General features: G+C 47.5%; 1 protein-coding gene across 5 annotated transcripts in view; it reads left to right on the forward strand.

Annotated features, from left to right (window-relative positions):
* FERMT2 (FERM domain containing kindlin 2) overlaps positions 1-22,893 on the forward strand; it is a 53,743-nt gene that overhangs the window by 25,178 nt on the left and 5,672 nt on the right. For 3 of the 5 annotated variants that reach the window (XM_059474684.1, XM_059474683.1, XM_059474685.1), the window contains 10 exons: positions 8,647-8,781; positions 12,320-12,352; positions 12,787-13,012; positions 13,159-13,261; positions 13,709-13,816; positions 15,425-15,559; positions 17,081-17,130; positions 19,313-19,437; positions 20,755-20,861; positions 22,259-22,480. In XM_059474684.1, the coding sequence (XP_059330667.1) occupies positions 8,647-8,781; positions 12,320-12,352; positions 12,787-13,012; positions 13,159-13,261; positions 13,709-13,816; positions 15,425-15,559; positions 17,081-17,130; positions 19,313-19,437; positions 20,755-20,861; positions 22,259-22,480 (1,244 nt within the window). The remainder of the gene's footprint in view (positions 1-8,646; positions 8,782-12,319; positions 12,353-12,786; positions 13,013-13,158; positions 13,262-13,708; positions 13,817-15,424; positions 15,560-17,080; positions 17,131-19,312; positions 19,438-20,754; positions 20,862-22,258; positions 22,481-22,893) is intronic. The other 2 variants (XM_059474686.1, XM_059474687.1) reach the window with 1 other exon arrangement.

The following is a 22,893-nucleotide window of genomic DNA, read 5'->3' on the forward strand; positions in this document are numbered from 1 at the left end:
CACTTCATTCCAGCCCAGTGGATGCCTTACAGCTGCTTCCTTCCAACATTCTGCCTGCATTTTTTCCATGTATCCCAGGAGCTCCAAGGGACTCCAGGCAGGCTCTGCTGCTGCTCTGTGGGCACGGGGGACAGGAAAAGCAAACAGCAAGATGAAGCAGTGAGAGTTTTTTCCCAGGGCTCGGCGTTTCCTGCCCCAGCAATGCTCCTTCTCCTGGGGACACAGCTGATGTTGGAGCTGCAGGGTGAGGGGAGATGCTGTGACAGCAGAAAACCTCCCATCCTTCTCCTCTTCCCCTGACTTTGAAGATTTGGGACCTCTGCTGCCCTCCAGCCTGAGAAGAGGAGCAGGGAAAATTCTGGTTGATGTTCATGGGAGCACAGAGAGAGCAACTCAGTGCCAGGGCTGGGAGGAGGAAGCTCTGGGAGAAAACACTCCAAAATTCATGAGCAATCCCTCCCTACCCACCCTGAGGCTGTGTAGGATGGAGAAATCCCCTTCAGGCTCTTTTATTTCCCCAGAGTCTGGTGGAGCTCACACCCAGCTCCTGCTTCATAATCCCTGTGAATTAGTCACCTGTTTTGGAAAACTGAGTCTGGGGAGCATCCTGTGCCCAGCTGGGGCATTTCCATGCCCACATTCCATCTTCCCTTCTTGCACAGGATGAGGGTGGTGTGATCCTGAGGAGCTGGTGGAGCTGGGGGTGCAGAGAGTCCCATGAGGGTGCAGAGCTCCTTCCCATCACCCCAAAAATAAGGAGGTTCCCGAGACTGAGCGAGCGGTGGGAAGGTGACAGCCAGCCTTGCCTGCCTCAGCATCCAGCCACCAAATGCAACCTGAGCCGAGGTGGCAGTGGCATTTGGGAGTGGCAGGGTGCCAGCCCAGCCCAGCCTAGCCCAGGGAAGGTGACACCATCCCAGTGCCAAATGTGACCTTACCTTTTTTTTTTCCCCTCTCCAAACGCTCCCCACTCCAGAACAGAACGTCCTCTGACTCCTGAAGTATTTACAATATTTCCACGCCCTCAGCTGCCAAAAAGACTTCTATAAAAAGCCACTGTTTGTTGTTTTTTGGGGGGTTTTTTGTTGTTTTTTGGGTTTTTTTGCAAAACTGAAACCCTTTGGTAGATGAAGTGCAGCATTCCCAGGGCTCTGTGACAGCCATGTGGAGCTCCATCCCTGCCCAGTTGCTTTCCAGGAGGCAAAGCTGCCTGGAGTTTGTGGAATCACAGAATGTCCTGATTGGAAGGGACCCACAAGGATCATCAAGTCCAATCCAATCAAGCCCATCATCCTGGCCCTGCACAGGACAGGAATCCCACCATCCCTGGCCACTGCAAACCTCTTTTCTTCCTTCACACCCTGCTGGTAAATAAAGGAGCATTTTCCCTAAAATCATGGAGTCCTGGTAGATGCACATGAGCAGCTCAGGGGGAATTTGGGGAGCAACAGCAGCATTCAGGAGGAATTTCTTCATGGAAAGGGTGGTCAGGCCTTGGAAGGGGCTGCCCAGGGAGGTTTGGATTCCCCATCCCTGGAGGTGTCCAGGGAAGGACTGGATGTGGCACTCAGTGCTCTGGGCTGGGTGACAAGGTGGGGATGATTCACAGGTTGGATTTGATGATCCTGGATGTCTTTTCCAACCTCAGTGACTCTGGGATGTGGGGATGCAGGCTGTGGGTGCTCAGCAGCATCAGGAGGATGCTCAGGGATGACGTTCATGGTGAAACCCCGAGCACGGATCTGCTGCCTTTCCCTGCCACGAGCACAGAGCTTTGGCAGTGGCACAGCTATTTCTAAATATGTCCGGGGAATGGGTGTGGAAGGAAATCTTCCCATTTCCAGACCTGGCCAAACTGCAACGTCCTCAGCTTTTTCAACTGCAGAGCCCGAGTGTTCGCTGCCAGCTGCGGCGTTTTCCCCTTTTATTGCCTGCCCGTGCTCAGCTGTCAGAGCAGCCCCAGGAACTGGGGTCAGGGAAATAACCAGATTTAATTACACAGTGTCTGAGATGGACAAAAAAAATCCTTTCCTCTCTCCCCCCCTGTCCCCACCCCATGGTGTTCTGCGTGTGGAGGAGCAGCAGGTTTTATGTCACCGTGTGAGTCAGTGAATTTTTTCATCCTTACTCTGCTGTTGACTGGGACCCTTTAAATAGAATTCCATCCTGAAGACATTAGGGGCATGCTGGCCAAGCCTTCCTTGGAATTAGCTGGATTGCTCTTTATGGGCTGAAGCAGAGGGAAGGGTGTGAGTGGATTGTTTTTCTCTTGTTTGTGGGATTCAATTAATGGAGTTTAATTGGACTGGAGCTGCAGTTCAGCCACTTCAGGGGCAAGGCTGTAGTGCTGCCCATGCTCCAGGAGGCATCCAGATAATGGGAGCCTGGGGATTTCATCCCACTTACAGAAAAAAACATCCAAACATTCAAGTGTTTGTTGACTCTGCCTCTCCAATGGCTCTTTTTATTGGCCTTGCAGTAATGCTTGGCTCCATCACCACTGCCTGCATCCTCCTCCTCCTCCTTTTCCTTCTCCTCCTGGGTCTCTCTGGGCTGGTGGTGCCCGATTTCAGCTCTGGGAACCACTGGCACAAACATTCACACCCCTCCAAACCCCAGTGACCCCATTTTTGGGTGGTTTTGCACATCATTGCTCCCCTGGCAAATCCATAAGTCAACAGGCACTTGGATTTTCCACCCACAATTTGGGAAGGCTCCAGCAAAACCTCTGCCAGGGTCAGCCCCAGCTGATTCCACACCCATAGCACTGCCTGGGCATCTCCAGAGGCTTTGTGGGATGTCCTGAGAGAGCTGCAGGGCCCCAGGCAGTGAGTGGAGAGCTTGGCTTTTGCCCAGATAAATATTTAAGTTCCTGGGCATCTGAAGAACCCATAATAAAATGTACTGAATGTACAAACCCAGTAAACTGTGCTGGGGAGGTGAGGACCTGCTCCATCAGATACTGCCCAGTGCCCAACACAGCCACAGCCTTATCTCCAGACACTCCTCAGGTTATGTAAGTTCCTTTTTTAAGTTTCTTTTTTGGTTTTTTTTTTTTTTTTTTTTTGTTCCTCTAGTTTTGCAGAACTTTATCTCAAGAGAATTTATGTTGCAGATAAGTCAGAGGCTTCGTTCTGTAAACTTACACTGTGAAAAATCATCCACAGAATTCACTCATTCCAAGAAAAAAAAACCACCCTTATTTTTGGTTTTAAGTCTGAAATGGAAGAAAAAATTAGGTTTGAGGTCTCATTTTTCTAAGATTTATCAGAGTGATGCACAAAGTCTGTAATTTTAATGAGTCACTGGTTGGAGGGAGCAGTGATGGGGAGTGCAGAGCAATCCCACTTCCCAGAGATATCCCACTTCAAAACACATTTCCTGAAGGAGGGTGGCTGGATCAGCATTAAAGAGAGGATTTCCCCTCAGTGCTGTCTGTGTTACAAGTAAATTTATGGAGTTTTTATGTTCAGGAATTAAGGAGGTGAAGGAGCCCTCTGGCCTTTAGGGGAGCCAGAAATGGGGAAGGAAATTGGACGCCGGAAGCTTCTTTGCAACATTAATTTTCTTTCTACATCAAAAATTTCTTTGTGTCTCAGATTATTATCTGTATTTATGAGAACTGAATACTGCAAATAGTGTGATTTCCCATCATTTCAGTTTTTGGGGACATCCATCCATACTCAGCCCTTCCAGTCAATGATGTCATGTTCTAGATGTGGGTGATGTAAGAAAACCATAAATCTGATTTCTTGTGGGAATGGGAGCCCCTGGATCCCTGGAAGTGTCCAGGACCAGGGCATGGAGCAGTCTGGGACAGTGGAAGGTGTCCCTGCTCGTGGCAGGGGTGGAATGAGATGAGCTTTAAGGTCCCTTCCAACCCAAACCCTTCTGAGATCCCCATCACAACACACCTTGGTGGATAAATATGCAACAGCTGCAAGGTTTACTTGGTGGATTTAGTGCACAAGAGGATAAATTGGGAATTTTGCACCCTTGTAAGGAAGATTTTTTTTTTTTAAGTCAGTTTGCAGGGTGCAGACGGTGCTTTGTGAAGGAAGAGGGTTTAATCCCAGCTCTGGAGTTTGTCACAATGTTTTAAAACAGTTGGGCTGGGTGAGCTGTGCAGGGGCTGTATGAGAAATGAGGGATTACACTGGAAAAAAAGGCCAAGGATTTCCCTTCAGCTACACACAGCAGGCACAGGCAGCATCTTGCAGGCAAATGGAAGAGAAGATGCTGCAGGCAGCAAAATAGCTTCATCCCAGAGTTGGAAAAATTTCTCTTGGAGATTCAAAGCTGCCTTTCTGATCATATTTTGAGCACCAAAACTCTTCCTTCCAGGCTCAGGCCTTTCTGTCTCCTTCCCATAGAATCCCAGAATGGTTTGGGTTGGAAGGGATCTCAAAGCCCATCCCTGTCATGGTAGGGACACCTTCCATCATCCCAGGCTGCTCCCAACCCTGTCCAGCCTGGGCTTGGGCACTGCCAGGGGTCCAGGGGCAGCCACAGCTGCTCTGGGCACCCTGTGCCAGGGCCTGCCCACCCTCAAAGCCAGGAATTCCTTCCCAAGATCCCTAAACCTCCAGTTTGAAGCCATTCCCTGCCTGTCTTGATGGGTTTGTAAAATCCTGGAGCTGTGGATGGAGGCAGTAGGGAGGAATTTGCTGCTCATCCATGGGATCCCTGCTCATCCATAGGAAAGGTCCCTGTGCATCCATGGGATCCCTGTGCATCCATGGGATCCCTGCTCATCCATGGGATCCCTGCTCATCCATGGGAAAGATCCCTGCTCATCCATTGGAAAGATTCCTGTGCATCCATGGGATCCCTGCTCATCCATGGGATCCCTGTGCATCCATGGGAAAGATCCCTGCTCATCCATGGGATCCCTGCTCATCCATGGGATCCCTGCTCATCCATGGGAAAGATCCCTGCTCATCCATGGGATCCCTGCTCATCCATAGGATCCCTGCTCATCCATGGGATCCCTGCTCATCCATAGGATCTCTGCTCATCCATAGGATCCCTGTGCATCCATGGGATCCCTGCTCATCCATAGGATCCCTGTGCATCCATGGGAAAGATCCCTGCTCATCCATGGGATCCCTTGCTCATCCATGGGATCCCTGCTCATCCATGGGATCCCTGCTCATCCATAGGATCTCTGCTCATCCATGGGATCTCTGCTCATCCATGGGATCCCTGCTCATCCATTGGAAAGATTCCTGTGCATCCATGGGATCCCTGCTCATCCATGGGATCCCTGTGCATCCATGGGATCCCTGCTCATCCATGGGAAAGATCCCTGCTCATCCATGGGATCCCTGCTGGCATCCCCAGGCTGTGCTGCCTGCTCCACCCCCTGCAGCCATGTGCTGCTTCCAAGCAGCTGCCCAAAACTTGCCCTGGATCGTTTCTATCCCGCTGGGAGCATCAGGAATGACCGAGGGGCTATAAAAAGTCTCTTTGCTATCAGATGGTCAAGCCCTGGGATGATTCCAGGATTGCTTCCAGAGTCCCAGCCTGGCCCAGAGCCTCCTCCTGGCCTCCCTGAGTGCTTCCAGCTGAGAGAGTTGCTAATGCACCATAAATAAACCTCAGAGCCTCAACCTTGCTCCAAAATACCAGGGGAACTCCTCCATTTAGGCTGTGCTGCTGCCTCTTGTCCCCTGCATGTGACCCTGGTTGTCCCAGCAGATTCCGGCTCCATGAGGTAAGCTGGCTGGGATAAATGGCAATGCATGGAGCTGCCTGCCCTCAGCCTCGGGGTATTTGTTGCTAGAAATGGACAAAAAAGTTGGGCGGGGAAACTAGAGGGGTGGGTGGTGGGGTTTAGTGAGATGATTTGTGTGGTAATAAATCAGGGTTAAATTAAAGCTGAAAATAAAAGTTGTATATATAAAAATGAATACTATAACTATAACTATATATATAAAAATGTTATATATATTATATATTATATATTATATATCATATATCATATATCATATATCATATATAATATTATATATTATATATATAATATTATATATTATATATATTATATTATATGCTATATAATATATATTGTTATATATTATATATTATATATACTATATATACTATTATATATACTATATATACTATATACAGTGTATATATAGTATATATTATATACTATATATACACCATATATAGTATATATTATATACTATATATAATATATAGTATATATAGTATATATACTATATATTATATATAATATTTATATTTATATCAATATTGTATTTTAATGATTTATTTAAATAATTTTTCTGTAAATATAAATAAATAATATAGGAATAAATATCTCTAAATACAGAAATAAAACTAAATTATAAGTTTAAAAAGTTTGTCTATAAAATATAAATATATAAAAATCTATATATTTTTTAGAGATCTAAAATCCATATAGATATCTAAATCTATATATTTTTAGCCTGGAAGTGTTCAAGGGCAGATTGGACAAGACTTGGAGCAAACTGGGATATTGGAAGTTGTCCCTGCCCATGGCAGGGGGTAGAACAAGGTGGACTTTAAGGTTCCATCCAACCCAGACTATTCTGGGATTCAATGATATGATTGAAACAAATAAATATAAATATATAAATAAAGCTGAAAATAAATGGTGATTTCTAAATAAATAAATAAAAAATACATAAATATATATTTATATATATAGATATAATGTGTAAGTAACTACAAGAATATAAATAAAAATAAAAAATCAAAGCAAGATAATGGAATGGGACACCTACAGTAGAAAAAAACAGTTAAATCTAGAAGTGTGCAGCCTCTGCATTCAGGAATGCCAGGTTTAGTGAGATCCTACCTGAAAATCACCTGGATGGGGAAAGTTCCCAGTGTGGCATTTCCCAGCCTGTTTGCAGGAAGGGCTGATGCTGGTGAGGATGGGCATTGTGGGGCTGTGTCACGTGCTGGGGACCAAATTCCAGTGTTAATTATAATCCTGTGTTAATTATAATCCATTCCAAAGGGAAGGCTCTGCAGCTGAGCATTTTGGGGTGATAGATGCGAAAAACAGAGCAGGAAACGGCACAGGAGCTTCAGCATGGACAGACAGCTGCACAGGAGACTCCAGAGCTCCTTCCAGGCTCAGGCATGTCCAGAATCCCCACCAGAGAACCACAGGATGGTTTGGATTGGAAAGGACCTTAAATCCCATCCCATTCCACCCCTGCCACGGCAAGGACACCTCCCACCATCCCACATTGCTCCAGACCCCATCCAACCTGGCCTTGGGCACTGCCAGAGATCCCAGGCAGGAAAATGGGAGAGGTTTGCTGTGAAAAGGAAACAATTTGACCAAAATCTCTTTAAAAAGTGGGTAAATTATAGGCTTTAGACTTTCCAGTCTGATATGTAAATAAATAGTTTAACTCTTGGATTGCTCCTGTGGAAGTGAGAGGGTCTGGCCTGTTACCTACATGGCTAAGTAGGAATTCGTGTGCTGATTTCTATTTCGATTTCTTTTTTCTATTTCTATAATTTTAATTTCCTTTTCTGTATATTATTTCTATGTTATTGTGTACTACTATAATACTATATATTATTTCTAATTTTATATTAATGTGGAGGTTATTATTTTTTATTATTTATTTATATTTAATGTATGGAGGTGTTACTAGGCTCTGTCACAGTGCTCACATTTACATATGAGTGACTACACCTGAGAAATTCCACATTTTATCCAAATGTTATGTTACCTTTCCAGCCAAGGACAATACTTTTTTCCAACAGGCTTGCAGGGAAAATTATCTCAACTTGATTTTAACCATTACAGAGCAGGAAATTCATCCTGGGGAGATACTGGGCATTGCTGGATATTGTTCCTAATGAAAAGATATTCTTCTTTTTCCTCTTTTTCTCTTTTTTTTCTTCTTTTTTTTTTTTCCTTCTTTTTTTCTCTTTTTATTTCCTTTTTTTTTTTTTTTCTCTCTTTTTTCCCCTTTTTTCCCCTTTTTTCTCTTTTTTTCCTCTTTTTTTTCTCTTTTTTTTCCTCTTTTTTTCTCTTTTTTTCCCTCTTTTTTCCTCTTTTTCTTCCTCTTTTTTTTTCCTCTTTTTTCTCTTTTTTCCCTCTTTTTTTCCTCTTTTTTCTCTTTTTTCCCTCTTTTTTCCTCTTTTTTTCCTCTTTTTTCCTCTTTTTTTCCTCTTTTTTTCCTCTTTTTTTTTCCTCTTTTTTTTTCCTCTTTTTTTTCCTCCTTTTTTTCCTCTTTTTTCCTCCTTTTTTCCTCTTTTTTCCTCTTTTTTCCTCTTTTTTCCTCTTTTTTCCTCTTTTTTCCTCTTTTTTTCCTCTTTTTTTCCTCTTTTTCTCCTCTTTTTCTCCTCTTCTTTTCCTCTTCTTTTCCTCTTTTTTTCCTCCTTTTTCCTCTTCTCTTCTCTTCTCTTCTCTTCTCTTCTCTTCTCTTCTCTTCTCTTCTCTTCTCTTCTCTTCTCTTCTCTTCTCTTCTCTTCTCTTCTCTTCTCTCTCCTCTCTTCTCTTCTGCATTTTTCTCTTTTTTTCCCTTTTTTTCTCCCTTTTTCCTCCCTTTTCCTACCTTTTTCCCCTTTTTCCTCCTTTTTTCCCATCCTGCCATTATAAAAGTTGTCCATTTTCCCCTCCAGACATCAGGCATCCAGAAGAGCTCTCCCTTTTGAGGAAACCCAGAGATCCATCAAAGAAAAAAAAGAAGAAATTGGACGATCAATGTGAAGACGACACCTTCGAGCTGGAGGGGCCTCTGATCACGCCAGGGTCGGGTGAGCTGGCAGAAAAAATGGGATCAGGGTTAAAAACTGGCACAGCAACGTGGGGCTGATGGAATTTCTGAGGGTCTGTGCAAGAAGCAGACCCCAGGTCCATGGCACAGGTCCTGGCAGGCTGCAGCACTCGCGGGCACGGATGCATGTCTGGGGCTGGAGCTGGCACGCATTTCTGGGAGCAGAGCAACCCCCAGGCTTCACAGAGCAGCCCAGAGCCCAAGTGTGGCCACTTGAGCACCCAGATGGTGTTGCTGAGAGCTTTTCTTAGCCTGTTAAGAAAGGAGTTAAATGGAAAATCGTTGCTAATGTCTACATTCCTGGCGTGGTTTAGGCTGTGCCACCGTTGTGCTCTGTATTCACAGCCCAGCAAGGGCAGGGTTTTATTAATTGCTTTAGTGTTGCTTTACATGAACTGTGTAGCTGTGGATTGTGATGCTAAAAAAATCCTTTTATTGCTGGGGGCTGGTTGGCCAGTGTGGATTCCAGATCCAGAGCAGGATTGGGAAGGGAATTTCTGCTGGAGTGACATCCCTGATGGAGTTGCCACAGGCAGCAAATTGATGCAGGTGTTTGCAAGCAGAGGGGTTTTTCAGCTTTTTTCCATGGCTGCTGGAATTCTAGTGTCTGAAGGCAAATGGCAGGAGTTTAAACCATGATTTTGGCCAAGTGGGAGCACTTTATCCCAAATGGATTTGTGGAGAAAGCCACGGTGGTGAGCAGGAGAGACGTGTCTGGCTGCCAAAGCTCTTGGGTTTTAATCCAGCAATCCAAGGGCAGCAGGGCAGCTTTAATTAAAAAAACTACCTTGGAATTGTAAAGTTGTGTTAATTGATGTTGAATCAGCTGCAGGGAAGGTCATGGAGTGTGGTTAATGCCAGTGGTGGCACAGGGCTTGCAGAAAGGAAGGTTTTGGCTGTGTGGGCTGATGTGCACCACGGGTTTGGAACAAGGAAAAATAATCCTCCTTCTGCTCTGATCCCACTCTTTCTCCTCTCTTAAAATTAAAAATACTTCTGGCCTTGTCCTCTTCCACTCCTGGCTCAGAGAATTTGGGCAAGGCTCCAGTCAATTTTCATTTCCATTTGGCATTTTCATCTTGAAAGTCCATTCTAAGCCTTTCCAACAGGCAGTGTTCACAGAGAGCATCTCTGTTAGATTAATAGGAAAGACTTGGCCTTCTTTGGGGGAAATATATGCAGAAGCTGGGCTTTATTTTAATTATTTATGGCTCTTCCAGTGAGTCACTTGGCTGGTTTTGCTCTCCTTGTGAATGAAATCACTCACAGCAGGTTGAATTCCTGCCTGTTCAGGTGCCATTCGATAAAAGCCGTGGGTTTCATCTGAATAAATCATTGCTAGTGTTGTTCCAACATCAGTTTGTGTGCTGAAAGCTTCTGGAAAAATAATTAATAATTCAGGAGGTGCTGATTTCAATGTCTTGGCAGTGTTCTGTCACTGAGTACCCCAAACCTGGCAGTGAAACCATTTAAATCCCAGTGAGCAGAGTTGTCAATACACCCACAGGATGTGTTGCCCAACACTTTCCATTAGAAGACCTGTAGTCACTTGTTTATATAAATTAGCCAAATTTGTAGCTATTTGTGTTGGAACTTTCCATGACACTGCCTGCCTGGGGCAAATTTTTTAAGGGAAGCTTCTTCTGAGATGTTTTAGGTGTTTGGAGAAAGAGATGAGGAGAAAAGTGCAGGGGAAGCTTTGCTCTGATGGAGCAGACACTCAGTCAGGAGTGTGGGGGATATTCATGGAAAAAACTTCCCCAAAATTTGGGGCAAAAAGTGGGATTTCCTCTTGTTGTTCCAGTTGATGCTCAGCCTTGTGTGCTTGAGCCATGTGAAGGCTGAGGCAGTGAGGGTGGATGGAGAGGAGGGAAGAGCTGTTTTGGGAAGTGGTTTATGGGGGTTTATGGCTGGTTTTTGTTGGAGTTCTCTGCTCCAGTGCTGTAACAATCCATGGGGAGAGCACCTCCCTGCTGCTTTTGTAATCACAGAATCACAGGATAGCTCAAGTTGGAAGGGATCCTCAGGATTGTGGAGTCTCAGCTCCCAAAGTGCCTGTACCTTGTCTAAAAACCTGGAAATCATCCCTGGCCTTTTCCTTGCAATGAAGATGGATTTTTCAATCCTTTGACCATCCCTGCTGCTTTTTTGTTCCTGCCTGGTTTGCTGGCTCTGTCTTGGTGACAGGTCCCCATGGTGCTTACAGGTCCTCAAATGATTCATCCAGACTGGGATGCCAGCAAAACGAGCAGGAGCATTAAAAGCATTCTTGTTTGGTGCTTTTCACTTACATTTTCCACCCTGGCAGGCAGTTTAGAATCAGGTTTGTAATTATTTGTGGAGTTTCCTAGCCATGATTTTGGCTGTCAGTGACATTGGTGCTGCTGATTCCCACCGTTCTTCCTGGTCCTTGAGATGCCCGTTGTGAGAATTGGGGGTTCAGAAAGGTTTTTCCATTGGTTTGGTCTTGGACTTTTCCAGTTCAGCTCAGTTTTCTGTCATTCCTTGGCCATGAGGGTGTGGGAATGGTTTGGAGCAAGGAGCTGGAGCCAAAGTGGTGGCTCAGGGCAGCAGCAGGAGGTGGCACAAAAGGTTTTGTTTGTGACATTTCAACTCTGTCACCATCTTCAACAACCTCAGCAGAGCTCTGGGAGGGAGAGCTTGGGTGCACTGAATTGCAGGCTCATGATTTAGGAAGGACACAGCCCTTTCCCAAAAATCCAGTGTGGTGTTGGACCTGCTGGTTCTGGTGGGCAGATTTGGGCCCAGCAGGTGATGCTGTGTGAGCTCCTGGCCTGATGTGTGCACACAGGGGAATTCCTGGCATTAGGAGATGGTGGTTGATCCTCCCTTATTTTGAAAATCTGGATTTTATATAAAAATTCAGTGTCCCTGTGAGGTGAAGAGGGGCTGTTTGATTGGATGGTTTGGGATGGAAGGGACTTGAAGCACTTCTCATTGCACCCCCTGCAAGGGCAGGGACACCTTCCAGGTTGTCCAAGCCCCATCCAAACTCTCCTGGAACACTTCCAGGGATGGGGTAGCCACAACCTCTCTGTTAAGCTCTCAGCTATTTTAAGCTATGAGATACCAAGCTGGATTTGGGGTTTTTTTCTCTTCAAATTAATAATTTTTAAATGTTTGGATGTTTTTATGTCTTGCTTTGAGTCGGTACGAGCTGTGAAGCTTCAAAAGGCCTGGGAGTAACATTTGCTTTGGGATCAGTCTGGCACCACATTGCACCACTCAGCACATTAATCCTGAACTTGTGTGGCCACCTCAGCGAGCTTTTCCATCCAGGAATGCCACATTTCCATGCCCAGCTGTCCTGGGGACATCACTTCAGTTGCTTTGCTGCCACCAGCGCTGCTGCAAACGCTCCATTAGGGTGGTGCAACCTCACCTGTGCTGTTCTGCCCTCTTCCAAAAATGCCCATTTTTGGCTTCTGTCCTTCTCCTGCTCTCTGGGTGACTTTCTCTCTCCTTCTCACTTCCCTCCTTTCTTTCCCTCTCTATAGGCACCGATATTCTTTACATCGGCCCCGTCAAAGGTGAGCTCCACCTCAATAGGACTTTTGCCCTCTGCCTCTGGTCTCTTTGGCTGCACCCTTAGTTTATTTTCCTGCTCCTCTAAAACTTTTGACTTCCAAAATCTTTAAGCAACAGGTAATACCGGTAAGTCGGGGGCCACTCACGTCCCAGATGCCACAGAAACACAGGGGGCAGGAGCTTCCCGGTGTGGGAGACCTGAGTCTTTTCCCGTCCTTTGGGCTGGAAGTTTTCCATCAGTTTTGCTCTTGGAGAAGAGCCAAGAGAGAGGAGAGGGACAGGGAGAGCAAGCAGCGCAGCGATTTCCCGTTGAGAAAAGATGAGAAGGGAAAGTTTTCCATGCGCCGGCTCCGGGTTTGCGCGGAGCCGGCGTGGCCGGGAGCAGGCAGGGCTTGGCCCGAGGCTAATTCCCGGCTTTTATTCCCCTCGCTGGTAGGAAATATCTATTCAAGCCCAGGACTCTATAGCAAAACGATGACGCCGACCTACGACGCCCACGACGGCAGCCCCCTGTCCCCCACGTCCGCCTGGTTCGGCGACAGCGCCCTGTCCGAGGGCAACCCGGGAATCCTGGCCGTGAGCCAGCCCGTCACCTCCCCGGAGTCCTTAGCCAAAATGTACAAGCCCCAGACGCTGCTCGATAAGGCCAAAATCAACCAAGGGTGAGTGCAGGAGATGAGGATTTGGGGGTTTTTGGTTTTTTGGATGATTTTTTAATGATGTTCTCGAGAGCGTCATGGTGACTCGGCCGGAGCGTTATCCCGTGTGCGTTATCCCGTGTGCGTTATCCCGTGTTGGCAATCCACAGGTGGCTGGACTCGTCCCGATCCCTCATGGAGCAGGAGGTGAAGGAAAACGAGGCTTTGCTACTCCGGTTCAAGTACTACAGCTTTTTTGACCTGAATCCAAAGGTACAGAGCTCCTTGTTCCGCTCCCATTTTGAAATTTCCATCCTTTGGAGTGAAGGGTGCCTGATCTCTAACGTGCTCTTGTGTTGGTAAATCTCCCAGAGACCGTGGAAGTCTGAAAATTGGTTGTGCAGGCATCAAACCCAGGATTTGTGCTCCATTATACCAGGGGATTTGGGTGTTGCTAGAGGTGCTTCAAGAGTTCTTAAAGCCTTCTAAAGAGTTCTTAAAGTTCTTCTTGTCAGTGGCAGAGGATTTTCAGTCTCACATCACTGTGTTGACCTGAGATGAGAGATCATAGAATTCCAGAATAGTTTGGGTTGTAATTGGCCTTAAAGATCATCTCATTCCACCCCCCTGCCATGGGGAGGGACAGCTTCCAGTGGATGGGGTGGTTTGTGTCGGGCTGGGCTCCTGGTTTTCCGAGCATTCCGCGTTTCTGTGCCGCAGTACGACGCGATCAGGATCAACCAGCTGTACGAGCAGTCCAAGTGGGCCATCCTGCTGGAGGAGATCGAGTGCACGGAGGAGGAGATGATGATGTTTGCAGCACTGCAGGTGAGACACGGCCCCAGACGCCCCTGGATTGGGTTAGGCTTGGTTTTGTTCTCAGACTTCTCTGCTCATTAATCTGATAAATGAAATTATGGAATCCCAAAGTGGTTTGGGTTGGAAGGGACCACAAAGCTCATCCAGTTCCAGCTCTCTTCCACTATCCCAGGGTGCTCCAGTCTGGGCTTGGACACTTCCAATGATGGGACAGCCACAACTTCTCTGAGCAACCTGTGCCAGGGTCTCACCACCCTCACAGCCAAGAATTCCTATCCAGCATCCCATCTAAACCATCCCTTCTTCCATTTAAATTCACATTTTAAGCCTCGCCTTGTCTCTGATGGGAGCTTGGCCTTCTCATGCTGGTAGGAGTTGGGTTATTTCCCATCTCCAGGTCCTCACTTGAGTTTATGAGATAATTTAAATACTTGCCACTGATTATCCCTCATGAAAAAGAACTTGACCTGCTTTTACCAAACATGTTTATATCTATCTTAACTTCTAGTTTTGTCCTTCTTAACCCATCCCATACGAACACGAGGTCACTGAACTGTGCCTTTCTGGCTCTCTGCCCCCAAACCAGCTGGGGATAATCTGTGGCTTTCCCAGAACTATTTATTTATCTGGTTTATGAAATGCTCTGTGTGATTTGGCATAAATGCTCCACCTGCTCTTGAGTTCATGAGAGGGATGGCAGGCCTTTGTTCCATGTGGTCTGGCACACCTTGGAGCTGTAGGAAGCAGAAATGTCCCCCTCAGGAGCAGGGCTGCCTGCTCCAAGGGCCCCTCCCAGGAAAAAAAGAGAGAAAAGCAGAAATATAATATTTACATCCAAGTGCTCCAGCATGGGTTGGGCACGGTTCTTCCTGTGAGGTTTTATGGATGTTTTGGTTTTCTGGGGTGAAAACAGATGCAAAGACAAAGAATCCTACAGCGGTTTGGGTTGGAATGGGCTTTAAAGGTCATCTTGTTCCACCTCCTGCCTTGGGCAGGGACACTTCCACTATCCCAGGTTGTTCCAGCCCCGTCCAACTTGGCCTTGGACACTGCCAGGGATGGGGAATCTTACAAATATCCATAAACAGCTGGTGGGAGGCAGGAAGGGGGGTGGACAGAGGTGCCCAGTGGCAGGAGCAGAGGCCATGGACACAGCCTGGAACATGGGAGGGTTCCTCTGCACATCAGGAAGCATCTTCATACCAGGAGAGTGACTGAGCACTGGCACAGTTTGCCCAGAGAGGCTGTGGATTGTCCATCCCTGGAGTTCCTCCAAAGCCAGGTGGGTTTGGTCCTGGACAGCAGCTCCAGGTGGCCCTGCTGGAGCAGGGAGTGGCACCAGGTGACCTCCAGAGGTCCCTTCCAACCGCAGCCTGGTGGAGAGAGCAGCTCTGCCCTGTGGGGTCCAGAGATCTCCCTCAGGATGTGTCTGGAGTCTCCTTGGAGGGGAACCATCCAGGATGGTCCCTCCTGACCCAGCAAACCCCCCCAGCATTTGCTGGCCTCTGCTCCTGGTGTCCCACTCTGCTTCCCAAGCATGGTGGCTATGTCACCATGGTCCCGTGGGATCCTGGGGTCACAGGAGCACCCAGGGGTGACCCTGGCCTTGCCTTGCAGTACCACATCAACAAGCTATCCATCATGTCCTCGGAAAACCACCTGAACCACAGTGACAAGGACGTGGACGAGGTGGACGCTGCGCTCTCGGACCTGGAAATCACCTTGGAAGGTGGCAAGACGTCAACAATCCTGGTAAGGGCGATTTTCCAGGCATCCAACCTCATTTATTTCCTATTTTTCTTTTAATTCTGATGAGAAAGTTGCCCACACCCCAGTAATATTTTCTTTAAAACACAGGGATTTTAGATACCAAGGGATAGTTCTGGAATGAGGGAACCCTGGGCAGCATCTGCAAAAGTCTTGGAGGAACCAGGATTTTACTGATCCCCCCCTGCACCAAGCCTCCCTCCTGATGAAATAATGGAAAACTAAATGTAAATTAAGTTGGTTTTTTTATCCTCACCACTGACTTTCCCAAATAACTGAGTTTTCCACGTTGAGGTTCCTCTTCCACTGTTTCTAATTCACGTTTTACAGCACCTAAAGCAGCTGCTGGATTTTCAGAACTAATTTAGGCTTATGAAACCCTATTTTTATTAGACTGGATTTTAGCCTAGGTCTGTATTTCAGAGCATTTGGGTTTTTTTTTCTTGATATGTCGTTTTAGCACTGGTTTTCCACCTTTAAAAATATAAAGCCTGAAAATTAAAGTGCATTAAAAGGGCTCAGTCTTGTCAGCTTTGGCCCAGCACAGCTTTTCCAGGCATTTTGCACATTTAAACCATCTCTTTCCAACCCTAAAATCTGAAATTTTCCACTTTTACACTTCATATAATTTTTTAAGTGTTTATGACGGGTCTTTTTGAAGCTACGTCCATCCTTAGATGCTTTATTGGCATTAACAACAGCAGAGCTTTGCAGTATGAACCAGAAATAACAACAAATTTTTATCACCAAGACATATTTTCTAATTCCTTTTGCAAAACCAGATTTGAAACACATCAGTGAGGAACAGTCCCTGCCAGACAGGAGTGAAGAGGACAATGATTCATCCAAAAAATCCCATCCCTTTCCGTAGGGCTTTGGAGCAGGAGCCATTTCCAGATGCATTCGAGTAATTGAATACGGATAATGGGCAATTACTGGATTGTTTGTTTAGATTCTGCATTTTTTTCCCCTGTGGTATCTGTAAACAGTTTCTCATTGCAGACTGAAAGTAAACTGTCCTGCTACTGGAAGCTCCTGGAGCAATCCTCCCTTTCTTTCCCTTTCCCTGGGAATTGCAATTGCCACCCTGATGCAAAAAAGGGAGTTTAAACTCAATATTTTCAACATTTTGGGGGAGAAAAAAAAAATATTTCAAGGCTTAGAAATCCCAGTTAGTTCTCTGCAGAGGTGCCTCTTCTCTTTTCGTTTGGAGCATCAGGAATAAGTGAAGGGAGGAGAAAATTCGCTGTGCAATGGTGACTCCAGGCTGGGAATTGGCTCCAGCAGCAGCAGGAATTCCTCAAAGGAAAATCAATCCTTGTCCTCTGCTTTCAAAACAGCAGAGCTGGGCCTTGCATTTTTCACTGCTGGGAAGTGGTTTGGGCTTTCTCAGAGCAGTTTCCCAGCCCCTAAGCCCTGATGGTGCTCCTGGTTCCCTCCCCTGCACCACATCCCTTCCCTGTGATCCCACTGCTCCCAGTGATTGGGATAATCTTTGATTTCCAGGGTGACATCACTTCCATCCCTGAGCTCGCTGACTACATTAAAGTCTTCAAGTAAGTGCTGATGGGAAGAGCTGCTTGTGGAACTGGTAATGCCTGTGAATAATTAATGGTCTTGCCTCTTAATTTCCTTTTATTTTTATCTCCTTGCCTTATGATATTCAAAATATTCAATACTTAACTTAACTGGTTCTTAAATATAAAATTCAAGGTGTTTTCCTGCTCTGGTGCATCCTATAGCCAGCAGTGTGTGCTTGGATGTTTCTTTAAAACATTTAACGCCCAGGAGAGAACAAACCATCCTAAAATGAGGAGTGAAACCTAAAAACCTCCCTCAAAGACTCTTCCTGGTCTGCAGGAGGCTGGAGGAATTGCATCCAGCCAGGATTCCAGTCTCTCCATGCCAAAAGGAGCAGGTTAAGCTGACTCTGCCCCTCTCCCAGCTTGCTCAGGATTTAGGGGTTTTTTTTTTAGCTTGCTTTGACTTGGTTGGTGGTTCATGGAAATCAGGAGCAGCAGCGTCTGCACGTGGAGGAACATTTTTGGCAGCCACCACCATCTTTTGCAATTTATTGCCTGCTGCAGTGAAAGTTCTGGAAGCTGGAAACACTGATGGGATTTCACAGCAGAGCTGCAGGATAGTGCTGGTGGGGGGAAAAAAGCTGCAGACAGTGAAGTAGCTCTGGAACAAACCTTTATTTTATGAATTGTTTGGTTCTGGAGCCAGAACCTGGCACACTCTGCTCTGAAAACCCCTTCTCCCTCTCCAGAGGTGAATTAATGAGGTCTCTGCCTCTGTCTGGGCTTGTGGTCTGCCTTTAATTGGGATGAAGATTCAAGGCTGTGCCCAGCCCCTCAGTGGGTGTTTTTTCCCTCCCTTGAACAAACAAACAAACAAAAAACTTGTTCTGCCCCTTGATCTGCTGATTTGCCAATCAAATTAGGCACCACTCCGGGAGCTAATTGCCTGCAAATTGGAGCACCAGGGGATGGAGCAGCCAGAAGCTGCTGGTTCCTCACTCAGTGCAAGCCCTGAACCCTGGGGCTGGGGTTTGAGGCTGTCAGATTGAACACAGAATTCTGTTTGCTCCTGAAAATGGGGCTCAGGTGGTGTTTTAGTGCCAGAAATGCAGTGTAATGGTGCAATGTTTGGAGCTGTCCCAGCTCTGGATGTGTCACACTTCAGCTGGGGAGGAGAACTGGGGAAGCAGTGCAGGTCCCTTGTATTCCATACATTTAACTCCATATATTTATTTTTAAATGTGTCCCAGCATGTGCCTGGTGTGGCTGTGGAGATTTGGAATGGTTCTCTCTCCCCTGCCAGCCAGGTCACTGCTCTTGCCAGCTAAAATCACAGAATCCCAGAGTGTTTGGGGTTGGGATGGACTTTAAAGACCATCCTGTTCCAACTCTGCCATGGCAGGGACACTTTCCACCATCCCAGGCTGCTCTGAGCCCTGTCCAGCCTGGCCTTGGGCACTGCCAGGGATCCAGGGGCAGCCACAGCTGCTCTGGGCACCCTGTGCCAGGGCCTGCCCACCCTCACAGGGAAAGATTTCTTCTTAATATCCCATCTAAAATACTCTCAGCAGCATTTTCTGAGATGAAAACACAAGAAATGCATAAGAGGCTGCAGATCCAGCCTTAGAATAAAGTTTAGAAATCAGGGAAGGTTAAAATATTCTGATACCTGGGGCTCTGTAAAGGCTCTGAGCTTGTGCTGAGATGAGTTCAGGGTGCTTCACATTGCAGGGCCACCAGTTCTCCTGCAGAATCAAGCAAAATCCATGCTTTGTGTAGAAAAGAAGGGAACCTTTTGTGCTGTGGAGTGTTTAAAAAGAAAACAAGGAGTGCACTCAGGCGTGTGCGTGACTGACACGTCCTTGGAAGTGCTGCTTCCCCCAGAGCCTGAGCAGAGTGCTTCCAGTTTGATGTGGTGTCTGGAGAGGCAGAGTTTGCAGTGCTTCATGGACTCCTCTGTTTTTATAGCACAGCCCTCCAGCTCCCCCCACCTTGCCCCAAATTATCTCCCTGGGATCGAAGAGTCCGAACTTGGAATTGGAGCTGAACTCCTTGAGCCAGCAGTGCAGGAATGGCTGAGCCCCCAGGCAGGAGTGGGAATAACCCAGGCTGCTGACAGCAGCTTGCCAGGGCTGAAATTCTGAGCAAACACTGAGGTTTCCAGCTTGTTTTAGGAGCTCAGGCCAAGTGAGATGTCCCCCCACATGTCCTGCAGGCCCAAGAAGCTGACGTTGAAAGGCTACAAGCCCTACTGGTGCACCTTCAAAGATACCTCCATCTCCTGCTACAAAAGCAAAGAGGAATCCAACGGGACTCCTGCTCACCAGATGAACCTGAGAGGTAAGAGAAGCACAAGACTGGGCTGAGAGAAGCTGCTTTTTATTCCAGGAATAGGCTGCTCCTCCTGCATCTTGTTTTCCCACTGCTTTATTGCCTCAGAATTCCATCCTGGGGTTGGGTAAAGGTGTGTAAAGGAATGACTAGGCTGGGTTTGATATCGTGGCACAGACTTGGGAGTTCTGAGTGTGATTATGTGTGATACGACAGGGAAGCACCACCAGCCTCCCAATACCTTGAGAAGGGAGCTTGGAGAACCATGGAATGGTTTGGGTTGGAGGGGACCTTCCAAACCTTGTTCCAGCCTTCCACCTGCCCTTCTCCTTTTTGTCAGCTCTCCAAAGGACTGCACTGACTCCCACAGCAGAAACTGGGAAGAACAGACCATTTTCTTCCTCTGCTGCCTTTATTTCTCCTCATCTCCCTGCTGCTGGCTGGGAGCAGCTCACTCCAGAGCTGAAATTCCTGTGGTGGCTGCCTGTCCTTGTGTCAAGTGAAACATTCCTGCTCCAGCAGCCATGGAGCTGCAGTGAGCTCGTGTGTTCTCCCCATGGATGCAGGAGCAGGGGGGATGCCAGGTGACCTCAGGCTGCTGTGGGAGCAAGGCCTGGCCCCCAGGACCTTTCTGGAAGCTTTTGACAGATCTGCTGTGACGGCAATTTCAGAAATCTGCGAGGCGGCCTTGGCGCGGTGCCCGTGGCGGGGTCGGTTCATCGCCCCTGTGTTTACACAGCCCCTTGGAATCCTCTCCAGGCACCAGGAGCAGGATGCTCACAGCCAGATCGTGGAATCCCTCAATGGTTTGGCTTGGAAGGGGTTTTAAAGCCCATCCAGTTCCACCTGGCTCCCACAGGCAGGGACACCTTGCACTAAACCGGGATGGTCCAAGCCCCCCCAGCCTGGCCTGAAACACTTCATGGCATCCCATCACTCATCAATAACATAGAGGGGATTCAGGGTGAGAGCCAACACCTGTCCAGTCACCTTTTCCTGTCCTTTACTGAAGATTTTGGGGTGCTTGCCAGCCACTGGATTCATTTCTGATTCCAGGCAGGATCCAGGAGTTCTGTGGGTTTGCTTTTGCTTTCAGATCAGGTCTGGCTTTTCCCCCCATTTTCCTGACACTTGTAAAAAGGGAAATCTGACAGGTTTTTTCTGTGCTGTGTGGAGTGTTCATCCCATCAGAGGTGTGGGACAAACCTTTGGCAGCACTGAGATGCCACTGGTCAGGGAGCTTTGTTCTTTCTTTTCCTATTTTCACTTTCTTTTCCACTTTTAAAATCATCATTCCTCACATCCCTGCTAAACCCCTCATTGCAGGATGTGAAGTTACCCCTGATGTGAACATCTCTGGTCAGAAATTCAACATCAAACTCCTGATTCCAGTGGCAGAGGGGATGAATGAGATTTGGCTGCGCTGTGACAACGTAAGTTCATCTCTTGGACTGGCCCCCTCTTCAGCCTTTTCCCACCATCCCACCCCTGCTCAGGGGCTGTTCTTTAAAAAACAAATAGAAAATGCTCCCGCCTGCCTGATCTCAGCATTCCAAATGTGCTCCACATCACCTGTGAGTTCATGTGGGATTCACATTCTCTGAACCTGAGAGAAGCAGAGAAAAGAATGATTAAAACAATTCTTATCTCATTTGCTGTGCCTGTGTTGTGCCAAAGCAGAATGCAATGTGGAGATTGTTTACCCAGAGTGATGGTGTTTTGTTTCCTTGGCCTATCAGGGCCAAGGGCATGTGCAGGCTGTGGGTCAGCAGACACTCACGAGATTCTGGGCAGTTGAGTTGAGTTTGAGTTGGGTGATTTGTGCAGATTCAGTTTAGATGTAATGTAATATAATATGGAATAATATAGTATAATCAAGTAATTAATTAGCCTTCTGATAAGATGGAGTCAGATGCATCCTTTTTCTCCCCTTGTCAGGGGTTATCTGCTTTTCCTAGAAGTTCAGAGCAGAAAATCAGCTTTGACTGTGTTGGTTGGGTTCCTGCCTGTCTTTGTGCATGCTGGAGTCTCCTGAGGCTGGGAGGGGAATGAGGGCTCCATGGGGTGTTTTTTGAGGGCGCTGGTGGTCCCCCCATGGCTGTGACAGACACGTGTCCCTGTTTTGGGGGGCAGGAGACGCAGTATTGCCAGCTGGATGGCCGCCTGCCACCTGGCCTCCAAGGGCCTAACCATAACCCTAACCCTAACCCTAAACAAAAACTGACCCAAAATAGGGATTTTCAGAGCTCTCAGGTGCCCTGCCAGAGTCTGGTGCCAGAGCCAGCTGGGGCAGACACATTCTGAGAAGCACAGCTGATGTTCTCTTCATCTGCTTGTAATCCCAAGCAGCATCCCAGTCATTTCTCCACATATCCCAAACAGAAAGATCTGCTGAGCTCAGAGTGAGCTCCTGAGCTTCCCCTCGAGCTTCCCCAGCCAGAGTGGCCTTGAGTTTGTGCAGAGACCTGGAGAGGAAAGTGAGGCCATGAACCCACCTCTGAACTGGCAGCTTCCCCCTCTCCTTCACCCCCAGCAGGAATCACAGAATGTCCTGAGTGGGAAGGGACCATAAGGGTCAGAGTCCAGACCTCCAACAATCCTACCCTGGGCATCCCTGGCAGCGCTGTCCAAACACTCCTGGAGCAGAAAATCAACTTTAGCTTTGTCGTGTGGTTTTTGGCCCCACATTGGTTGGGTTCCTGCCTGTCTTTGTGCATGCTGGAGTCTCCTGAGGCTGGGAGGGGAATGAGGGCTCCATGGGGTGTTTTTTGAGGGGTGTGGTGGTCCCCCCATGGCTGTGACAGACACGTGTCCCTGTTTTGGGGGGCAGGAGACGCAGTACGCCAGCTGGATGGCCGCCTGCCGCCTGGCCTCCAAGGGCAAGACCATGGCCGACAGCTCCTACGGCATGGAAGTGCAGAACATCCTGTCCTTCCTGAAAATGCAGCATTTGAACCCAGACCCGCAGCTCATCCCAGAGCAGATCAACACTGACATCAACCCCGAGTGCCTGGTGTCTCCTCGCTACCTGAAGAAGTACAAGAACAAGCAGGTAGGTGCTGCTGGTGGCCTTGCCTGGGCTGGACACGCGTGCCGGCGGTGGCTGGTGTTTAACACGGCGTGGTTTGGATGTTTTGGATGTCCTCACTCACTGGGATGCACGTGGTTACTAAAAGGAGGTGGGACTGAAGGGTTTGGTTTGGATCCAGCACCTGGGGATGGCACCCAGCACCGGGATTGTGCCACGTGCTGTGTGAAGTGCACGGGCACGGCGGGGAGCCTTCAGTTGGAAATGCATCTGAAATTGCTTGATGCTTATTTTAAACACATTCTGGGAATGGTTTGGCCCCTGCTGATACTGGTTTGGCTCCAGCTGCCCCATCTCTGCCCGGTGCTGGGGTTAAAACCCCTTCCCCTGCACAGAATCCATGGAGAAATCCCCGGGATCAGCGGAGTTGCAGTTGC

This window comes from Ammospiza nelsoni, chromosome 6 (assembly GCF_027579445.1).
Source record: "Ammospiza nelsoni isolate bAmmNel1 chromosome 6, bAmmNel1.pri, whole genome shotgun sequence".
NCBI classification, from domain to species: Eukaryota; Metazoa; Chordata; class Aves; order Passeriformes; family Passerellidae; genus Ammospiza; species Ammospiza nelsoni.